The following is an 8,924-nucleotide window of genomic DNA, read 5'->3' on the forward strand; positions in this document are numbered from 1 at the left end:
TTCATATCATATAGATAAGATCATTTGAGTTTTTGATCAACCATAAAAAAATCAGTGTTTCAAGCTCACGATCCTATGTTTTAGCTTATTAGAGAAGTTTTCTCAATATTTTGAGTCATCCTTTCATTGATATTGTCATTATGGACGACGCTGCACTTGTTGAGGCCTATATAAGGCCCCCATGCACCCTTGAAGGATCATTATTGAATCTCATTTTTGGTTAAAACTTATGTTCCTCCCCTCTAAGTGATCTCTTTGCTAGAGAGGGCTTCAATGCTTGTGGAGTCAAGCACACCCCTTGTGGATTCAAGGGTAGGAGAAGCTAGTCATGCGGATTAAGGACATTTGCTTCAAATAGATTAAGGATTGTGGATTCAAGTTGTGTACTAAGGCTGCGTCATGAAATTTCAGTGATCTTGACATAATATAAAGGTTTAAGGTTAGTCCCTTGTACTTAAGGTCCTTGCAAAAAATGCAACAATTTGACTAGGGTTAGATTGTGATGTTCTTGCCATCCCTTCATCTAATCTTATACTGTATATGTGGTTAATTTCAAACTATATTACAGATGTTGGTGGACTAACTACACTTAATCTTAACTTGGTTAAACACTTGGGCTGATTTTTCCTTCAAATTTTGATGACTTCAGCTGTAAAACTTATAGCTAGACTTCCATTTTAGTTTAATTTTGGGGCCGCGTCTCATTTGGGAATATTCATCTTGCGTTAAGAATAGTTTACTTTAAAACCTGTATCCAATTAACGGACTTTGTACCCGTCCGAGACATTTGATATATGGGCGAGTTCTCGTGATTCCTTCGGCCCGACAACTTAAAAAAAGCGGACAATCAACCCCCGCGAAGAACCCTAAAACGTCGATATCTCGCGATATCCAGGGCCATCGGCGAGGAGAAACTCGAAAGCCAGCAACTTCTAGGTAGTCGAAGTTCTTACGTTTTTTTTTCTGGTTTCTCATTGATCGCCACTTGAAAGGGCACGGACAGATTCCTCAGCTAACGAAAGGAAAGAGGACCCGATCATGGGTTTCATCCGGAGACCGCGTTTTCCAAGTTTTCCAGCCTAAACTCCTCCACGATAAGTTCAATTCCGGCATTGATCAAACGAAGCAGTGAGCCCCTCCTCCTCCCCTTCAGTTTCCCCGCTTAAACGCAGAAAACCCATTTCGAGAAGAAGGATAATTTTCCTTTCCGGGCAGTGGTGAGAGAGAAGGACGCGTGCTGGGAGTTCTGCGAGAAGCTGGACGGGAACAAAGTGCGGTGCAACTTCTGCGACAAAATCCTCAACGGCGGGATCAGCCGTCTGAAGCACCACCTCTCCCGAGCGCCCAGCAAAGGCGTCAACCCCTGCGCCCACGTCCCCGACGACGTCTCCGACGTCGTCCGATCTATGGTCCTCTCCAAAGAACAGCGCAAAGAAGCCGCCTTTCCCAAGCGACATCGCCCCTTATCGTCTCCCACCCATCAGCCCGTCGACGTGGGAAGAACCATCGCCGAGTTCTTCTTCGAGAACAGACTAGACTTCCGCGCGGCGAACTCCGCCTCCTACCGGCGGCTAGCGGCGGCGCTCGGCGGCGCCGCCTTCAGAGCGCCGTCACCAGCGGCGCTGAAGTCCTCCTGGCTGGAGACGCTCAAATCCGAGGTGAAAGCCAAGATCGCAGAGACCGAGTGCGAGTGGGCTTCCACCGGTTGCACCATTATCGCCGATACCTGCACTGATAACAAGTCCCGAGCTTGGATCAACTTCTTCGTCTCCTCCCCGTCGGGCACCTTCTTCCACAAGTCCGTCGACGCCTCCCCGAGCTTCAAGAACTCCAAGCGCGTCTCCGAACTCTTCGACTCCGTCATCCTCTCCGTCGGCCCCGAGAACGTCGTCCAGATTATCGTCGACGACGCCGCCGGGTACTTAGCCGTCGGCGGCCTCGTCTCCCACAAGCACCCATCCATCTTCTGGTCTTCTTGCGCGTCTCGGAGCCTCAGCTCGATCTTGGAGGACTTCGCGAAGGTGGAGTGGGTCGGGAGATGTATCCAGCGGGCGCAGACCGCGACTCGATTCATCTACAATAATCGCTGGGCGATGGAGTTGGCGAAGAGGTTCACGGGGGGAGAGGAGATCGTCAAAACCAGCTTCGCCAAGTCGGTCTCGAGCTTTCTCTCGCTGCAGTCCATGGTTAAGCAGATGGCGAGGCTGAAGCAGATGGCCGCGTCTCAGGAGTTCTCGTCTTCTCCTTCGGCGAGGTGCGAGCGATAATCTTATTTCTTATCGTTCCGAATAAGTAGGATTAAGAGAAGGGGATAATCTTATTTCTTATCGTCCCGAAGAGCGATAATCTTATTTCTTATCGGTGCAGGGAGGTTCTCGAGGACGGGCTGTTCTGGGGGGCGGCGGAGGAGGCGTCGGCGGTGGCCGCGCCGCTGCTGAGGGTGATGAGGGAGGTTTCGGGGAGTAAGCCGGCGACGGGGATGATATACGAGTACATGGCGAAGGCCAAGGAGGCGATTCGAGCTTGTTATATCATGGAAGAGGCGAAGCGTGAGGTGTTTCTGGAGATTGTGGAGGAGAGGTGGCGGAGGCAGCTTCACTCGCCGCTGCACGCGGCGGCGGCGTACTTGAACCCGAGTTTACAGTTCAATCCCGAGTCGGCGACGTTGCTGAGCAGCGTTAAGGAAGAGTTCCACGCCGTGGTCGATAAGCTCCTGCCCTCGGCGGATCTCCGGCAGGACATCACCTCGCAAATCTTCAAGTTTCGGAAGGCGCAGGGCATGTTCGGGTGCAATCTCGCCAGAGAGACTCGCTCCACTGCCTCCCCAGGCGAGCTCTCTTCCCTTGTTCTTCGCTAATTGTTCTCAAAGTAAGAAACCCAGTTCGAAAAATGAAATCTTGGGATGGGTTTGGGCAGGGACGTGGTGGGAGCAGTACGGGGACTCGGCGCCGGGGCTGCAACGGGTGGCGAGCCGGGTGCTGAGCCAGGTCTGCAGCGCCAACGTCCTCGACCGAGCCTGCTGCGGCTCGCACCCGGCGCAGCCCGAGAAGCGCAACAGGCTCGACCGGGAGACCTTCGAAGACCTTCTCTACGTTCACTACAATCTCAAGGCCCAGTCCAGGGCGCGGCCGCCGGACTCGGACCCGCTCGTGCTGGAAGAGTTAGACATGGGCTCGGAGTGGGTCGAAGACGCCGAGCCGGGAAACTCGGCCCAGTGGCTCGACCACTTCATTTTCGTCAGCTCCCGGCAGTCCACCTCCAACTTCATCGGACCCAACGACCTCCTCCCCTTCAATCTGTGAGCTCGAGCGCTGCCAAAAATGGATTTTGATGTATTTTTATGACGACCCTTCTCGTTAGATATTCGTCTTCATGATCTAATGGTTCGAGAGGAGCCGTTGTTCTTCGGCTGATGAACTACGCTTAAGCTGGACGGAACGGAGGAGAGCTCCAGTCGGCCCGTCCATTCCTCTCCGGGTCTTAGCGTGATCGGCTGATCTACCGCCGCGCCATCGACGCAGACCATCTGCTTGTACTCTTCGTCTCCAAAGTCTGGTATCAGTTTGGACTTCTTCTCCCAGGGATTCCACACAACTAAAAGATGAACAATGAAGGTAAGATGATTCTTTTTGTTTTCTCTCTCGCAAGTAACGAAATTTAGATTAGGATTCGATACCTGTGTCTGGGAGTCCTTCCTTTTTAATGATGAACGTTTTCTTCTTTCCGTGGTCAAGCACGGCCAGAACGTCGGGGGACTCGAGATACACCCGGTCGACCTGTTCGTGTCGAGTGATGGGTTAGTCTTTTAATTCCGATTTATGTTTGCAGAACATGGTTTTAGATTTAAATGCAGAAGTTGCTCTTTCCAGATATTTCTTGGCTTCTTTTCGCGTCGGAAATCACAAACATGGGTCAGTACCTCCGATTCAAAGGTGACGGCGTCTTCTTGTTCCGTAAATCTCTCTCGGTTGCGTAGGTTGTCCAGATAATGAAGGGTCTCCAGACCTTCGATTCTGACCTCACTGCGTTCAGAAAGCGCATATCTTAAGAAGGTAATCATAGACCGGTAACTTTGGGCGTTGGAAATTCAAAGTATTTACCCAGGAGGGAAAGAGTAGAACCATAAAGCATTTATTTCCGCATTAAAACCACAAAGCATTTCTCGTTGATAATCTCTCAACAGTGAAAGGTTTCCTCACCTGATGTCCGAAACCGGGAGATAAGTGTGGTAAGCAAAAGAAAAGGTAAATTTCTTCCCATCAACGTTCCGAATCCTGGAAACCATGGAGAGGTCCCCATTATCCCTTAGAGACACTCTGAGCCGAAATTCAAACCTGAAAAATAAGATTATCCCATGAATTCAGGTTAATACCTCTCTGATTCAACTCCAAAATTTTCTCTTTTTCTTTGCGCAGTTACCAGTGCGGCCACCACTTCAAGTCCTCCTCAGAGGGCCTTAGAAGCAAGTCAACAGAGGCGCGGTTTTTGGGTTCCCCGCCGCGGAGTGGGGGAGGGTCACGCTCGACAACCCATCTTCTGTTTCTTGCAAATCCATGCCTTTCAAGTGACCCGCAATTTCCAAACTGGGAAAAAAGATAGAAAGAACGCAGCCCAACTTGAAAAAAATAAAAATAAGAAACAATCATTTCCTACTTCTACTGATCCCCCGTTCAAGTACCTGCGGAAAGCACAGAGGTATCCCTCCCCGAATGGCCTCTGGTGGCCTAAAGATTGCCTGGACTTGATCATAAGTCAAAGAAGAAAAAGATGATGAAGATGATTTTGTCACTGACCTTACTGCTCGTGAACAGAAGCTCCTCCTCTCGGCTGTTGGTCCAGGAAATGACCTGCCCTCCATGCGAACTGATCTGAGTCACTCGTAAGAATCAAGTCAGAAAACGCAGAGGTTCCCTGGAATTATTAATGGGGTTCTTAGACCAAGTTCTAACCCGGGCAGAAGCCCCATTGGGAGCTCGGAGCACCACTTGCCCAATCCCCTCCCAGTACTTAGTCTCCTCAATCCCTGTGATATCCATGATTCACAACTCTCCAACTTCGTCTTCTTCTTTTAAACTACAATCCTGACCCTTTAGAAAAACTTTCTTGTGACCGCTGCTCCTGGGTCCCGTGAGCCAAATCCCAACCCCCAACCACACCCAATTAAAAATGCAATCCATATGCTCGAATTAAGTTAAGACTTTGTTACAAAAGCCTAGTTTCGACTATCATCAAGCTCAGGAGGAAGAGGGTAGAAGAGAAAGTCAACTTGTAAGAGTCAACGAGCGCCTCCCACTCACTAATATTTGGCAACGGGGGAGGCCCCTCTGAGTTAACTTAAAATTTTTCTTCTCCGGGTCAACGCCTTATCCGGGGGCAGCTGTTAGTGGGGCGGTCCTCAGACTTGCCAGTAGAGGTGGTGGGCAATTCGGTCAGCCGGCGATGGCCGCCTCCGCTTGGGGCTCCGCCGAGTCGAGAAGCTGCTGAAGTTTTCCCCCACTTTCTCGTGTCTCTCGTGCCGGCTGCTCTTTTTCTCTGCAAGCAGAGTTCGCGTCATTTATCTTCGTGATCAGGTTCTCCGTTTCACCCTGAGGCGACCCAGGCGCTTCTGGCTGGCCCTTTGCAGGCCCAGAGTCCAGCTTCTGCCCTGCTTGCGTGTGGCTTAGCTTGTCCTACAGAGAGGAGAAAGAAAGCCGCAGGGTTGAGGAGAGATAAACCCTAAACCCAAAACCCTGAACCCTGAAGAAAGAAAGACAGATCAAGTAAACTCACAAGGAGGACGGCATTTTCCTGCCTCAGCTTGGCTGAGTTCTCTGAAAGGCGGCTGATTTCAGTTCGGAGTGCGAGGTTTTCGGCCTTTAGAGCTTCAACTTTTTCGGCCAATTCTTCGGTTTCAGCCTTGAGGAAGGAAGAAAATCAGATTAAAAGAAGAAAATACCAAAAAACAAAAAGAAGAGGAACCAAAAAGTTGTTTTCTCAATGCGAACCTGCTTCCTTAGCCTAGACCTCCTTGCGGACTCTCTGTTAGATTGCTTCCTCCTCTCCCGCTTCAGCTCCCTCTCATCCTACGATAATTAAATTAATAGTATTAGTAAATGGAAAATTGGGCAATTTGGAAATTAAAAAAAGTTACGCACTTGCACCCAGAGTTCAGAATGCATGCCATTGAGGCCAGGCGGCACCGCGTTGTTGGATAGTGCGACCGGCCCTGCCATCTTTACCTTTGCACTGGCCGATACTGGCGCTGGCAAGGCCCTGATAGCTGTTGTTGTGACGCCCGCCGCGTTCACTGAAACAGCTCAACGTTCATTAACAAGGAAAAATAAATTTAGCAAACAGCTCAACGTTCATTTTTCTCCGACCAAAAATAAAACACCAACTTTATTTTCTTAAAATAACAAAAGTGGTCAAGTTAAGGTGGCGTGTTGATGTACCTGCGGCCGAGTCCTCCAAGAACAACTTCCTACGGGACTGCTTCTCCAAACGAGAGGATTGCTGTCAGTTGACATTAAAAAACACAGCTAAATTAAACAACTGTGCTTACTAACATTATTTCCGTCGCTTCCATCACTCGAGCCGTCTGTCCCATCGTCGGTGCTGCAACATCAAATGAAGAGAGAGCATTAGAAACTAAATTTAAAGATAGACAATTTACACGAAGGAAAACAAACCTCTGTGATCTTGTATGTGACGCGCCCCCTAGTTCGTTCTTGTCTCTGCCGTTAGATGCTGAGACAGCAAGGCCATCAGGACCCTTCAGTTTCTTCGTCTGGACATTATCTTTATTATTGTTTGTCGTCTTAGTCGCCTTTTCTTGGGTTGGCGCAGTCTGCATAAAAAAGCTTTGCAATCAAGAAGGAACCGGGTACTACTGGAAGAGATCTTTTGTTACGATAATTAATAAAAAATAAAGACGATAAAGGGAGGCAAACTTAAACTAGGTAAATTTTAGAATAATCAATTAAAATAAACTTACAAGAGGGGAAGAAGGATGAGGATAAACTCCGCCATGGGGATAGATTGCAGGGTAAGGCGTCCCAAATGGCGGCATCATTGGCTGTTAAAGACAGATCACGAAGAAAAGACGAAGAAAATGAACTCAAGAGTACATAATATACATCGCTGGCTGTTAAAAATGATTTTTTTTTGTAAAAGAGGTTTTAAAGGGATTCACTACCTGTGGGCTCCACATGTATGGATGATGAGGTGCATGGCCAGATGCCACCGTCGTGGTGCCAAAGTAATGGGGTGGCATGGCGATTCCAGGACCATAGTAAGCCTGAAAATAAAATATATTTTAGACGACGATCATCACATGGTCGAAACAGATTCGAGGAATTTAGACCTGCATGGCAGCCCAATCAGGAAATTGTTGGACACCACTCTGTTCCTGGTAAAATAATTATATTAAACCAAAATTCTTATTATAGGAGAAACTACTGGTAAAGAAATCAAACATTGTTCATAGATTCTACAAAGAACAAAATACCTGCACAGCAGAAGACGCCTTCTCAGCCTTGGAAGATGTCGTTGCACCTTCAGCGCCTCCCATCGTTAGAGTGGGAAAAGACTAAGAGGCGGCTTAATTTTCCACCGCGACCCCTACAGCAATGATCAGTAAGCTAATTCTTAGCGCCTCCCATCAGTTACTAATTATCATGCGAGAAACTATGCGATACTACTAAGTTAGAGCCAAAGTACCAAACAAATAATGTAATAGCTAAAAGATAAGGCACAAAATTTTAGAGATTATCAGTGCACGACTGTCTCATAATCGGAAAGGGAAGGAAAGAGAGCAAGTTCGAATCTTTGTTCTTGGTCGAGGGCGAATCAGTAAATTTCCAGAACCACCATATGAGTAAGGCCAAGAGAAAAGTGAAGACCGCTCGTTGGTGCCTCCGACGGGAAACCTTTTCAAATATCAAAGGTTTCGAAAGTGGGATTGGCCGAGTAAAATCCTCCGAATTTACTATGAAAAAAAAAAACAAAAAAGACGGTAGGCACAGTAAAGAAAACGTACAACGAATGCATAGAAGCGAGATTTTCTAATTCCGTGTGGTAGCTAACAGAGTTCCCCGATTTCCCGCTAGATATCCAGTAGAAAAATAATCAGTTTTCTGTAACCCCGCCTAATTTCTTGTCCTTCGCCCGTCTTAAATTTTCTACCATAAATTAAATCAAAAATCCCCCAATCTCCTTTCCCTCTCCAGCATTAAGAACGGGCTAAAAAAAAGCAAACTTTTCAATCCTCAGAAGAAAGAACAAAAACAGAGACACAACCCGGCTAAGAACAGGCGCAGGATCCAACTCAGAAACTCACTTTTCAATTCCAATACCTCACAAACCCGCGCAAACACAATTAATTCCAAGGCAAGCACCATTACCAAAAAAATCAAATTCGGGTATAAGCACCTGAATTCAGGAAGTCAGGAGGAGACCCCAAATCTCCGCTCCAAACGAAATCCAACTCTGCGCAAAAAAAAAAAAAAACCGAAGAACAAGACATGAGCATTCGAAGAAGCAACTTCCAAAACCCCTTCCAATCACAGCCAACGCGAGTTTCCCGACCTCGGAAGAAGCAAGCCAGAGGCGGCGCAGGGAGAAGGCGCAGAACGACCCCGCCGCGAGCTCCAAGCCGAGGTCCACGTCACGCGAAACGTGTCTCCGCTCTACGACAGAAGGGCCCCTCTCTCTCTCTAGGATATTGCAGACAAGGATGGGCGCCTGAGTTGGCCTCCGCCCTTTAATCCCCGTCACCTCCACCGTACACGTGTCCATCTACCAGGCCTCACGCGTCATCAATCCGATTGGACTCCGCTTTCGCGTCCACCCGACTCAACTCGCCCGAGTCCCCCCCCGACTCGGTCACGTGGCCTCATCCCCCCCCCGTTCATGCAATCAGACGCCGGATCCCGCCTACGTGTCAA

At 48.5% G+C, this 8,924-nt stretch overlaps 3 protein-coding genes across 11 annotated transcripts; 1 reads left to right on the forward strand and 2 right to left on the reverse strand.

Annotated features, from left to right (window-relative positions):
• Positions 1-750: 750 nt before the first annotated feature.
• LOC144703354 (hAT transposon superfamily) lies at positions 751-3,361 on the forward strand. 4 transcript variants are annotated; one of them, XM_078575518.1, is made up of 5 exons: positions 764-936; positions 1,004-1,128; positions 1,216-2,254; positions 2,368-2,828; positions 2,917-3,361. In XM_078575518.1, coding segments are annotated over exons 2-5 (1,887 nt in total). In that variant the 5' UTR covers positions 764-936; positions 1,004-1,127; the 3' UTR covers positions 3,303-3,361. The 4 variants fall into 4 exon arrangements, with proteins under 4 accessions (XP_078431646.1, XP_078431647.1, XP_078431644.1 ...); XM_078575521.1 differs by having other exon boundaries at positions 763-1,128; positions 1,216-2,249; positions 2,339-2,828; XM_078575520.1 differs by lacking the exon at positions 2,917-3,361 and having other exon boundaries at positions 751-1,128; positions 2,368-2,873.
• On the reverse strand, positions 3,326-5,097 carry LOC144703356 (Galactose mutarotase-like superfamily protein). Of its 6 annotated transcripts, none has more exons than XM_078575526.1 (8): positions 4,950-5,097; positions 4,794-4,863; positions 4,679-4,735; positions 4,420-4,583; positions 4,200-4,334; positions 3,920-4,022; positions 3,677-3,776; positions 3,326-3,594 (listed from the first exon to the last, which is right to left on the reverse strand). In XM_078575526.1, exons 1-8 carry the CDS (start codon positions 4,964-4,966, stop codon positions 3,371-3,373), a joined length of 870 nt encoding a protein of 289 aa, XP_078431652.1. In that variant the 5' UTR covers positions 4,967-5,097; the 3' UTR covers positions 3,326-3,370. The 6 variants fall into 6 exon arrangements, with proteins under 6 accessions (XP_078431652.1, XP_078431653.1, XP_078431654.1 ...); XM_078575527.1 differs by having other exon boundaries at positions 4,679-4,724; positions 4,794-4,868; XM_078575528.1 differs by having other exon boundaries at positions 4,679-4,724; positions 4,950-5,087.
• Positions 5,098-5,160: 63 nt separating this feature from the next.
• On the reverse strand, positions 5,161-8,722 carry LOC144703355 (G-box-binding factor 3-like). Its single transcript, XM_078575522.1, has 13 exons — positions 8,566-8,722; positions 8,410-8,466; positions 7,487-7,599; positions 7,343-7,387; positions 7,175-7,276; positions 6,974-7,054; positions 6,669-6,826; positions 6,546-6,594; positions 6,432-6,468; positions 6,135-6,286; positions 5,985-6,062; positions 5,770-5,895; positions 5,161-5,669 (listed from the first exon to the last, which is right to left on the reverse strand). The coding sequence occupies exons 3-13, from the start codon at positions 7,547-7,549 to the stop codon at positions 5,430-5,432; spliced, it is 1,131 nt and encodes a 376-aa protein (XP_078431648.1). The 5' UTR covers positions 7,550-7,599; positions 8,410-8,466; positions 8,566-8,722; the 3' UTR covers positions 5,161-5,429.
• Positions 8,723-8,924: the final 202 nt, after the last annotated feature.

Source organism: Wolffia australiana, chromosome 5 (assembly GCF_029677425.1).
Source record: "Wolffia australiana isolate 7733 chromosome 5, ASM2967742v1".
In the NCBI taxonomy this organism is placed as follows: domain Eukaryota; kingdom Viridiplantae; phylum Streptophyta; class Magnoliopsida; order Alismatales; family Araceae; genus Wolffia; species Wolffia australiana.

Coding starts and splice junctions, on each gene's coding strand:
- LOC144703354 (XM_078575521.1), top strand. Junction 2,250..2,338: donor AGTTCTCGTCTTCTCCTTCG/GCGAGGTGCGAG, acceptor ATCGTCCCGAAG/AGCGATAATCTTATTTCTTA. Junction 2,829..2,916: donor TCGCTCCACTGCCTCCCCAG/GCGAGCTCTCTT, acceptor GGGTTTGGGCAG/GGACGTGGTGGGAGCAGTAC.
- LOC144703356 (XM_078575523.1), bottom strand. CDS start 5,036: ATGGATATCACAGGGATTGAGGAGACTAAGTACTGGGAGGGGATTGGG. Junction 4,736..4,793: donor TTCTGTTCACGAGCAGTAAG/GTCAGTGACAAA, acceptor GATCAAGTCCAG/GCAATCTTTAGGCCACCAGA. Junction 3,777..3,919: donor CCGTCACCTTTGAATCGGAG/GTACTGACCCAT, acceptor CGACACGAACAG/GTCGACCGGGTGTATCTCGA.
- LOC144703355 (XM_078575522.1), bottom strand. CDS start 7,549: ATGGGAGGCGCTGAAGGTGCAACGACATCTTCCAAGGCTGAGAAGGCG. Junction 7,055..7,174: donor CATACATGTGGAGCCCACAG/GTAGTGAATCCC, acceptor TGTCTTTAACAG/CCAATGATGCCGCCATTTGG. Junction 6,827..6,973: donor CTCATCCTTCTTCCCCTCTT/GTAAGTTTATTT, acceptor TTTTTTATGCAG/ACTGCGCCAACCCAAGAAAA.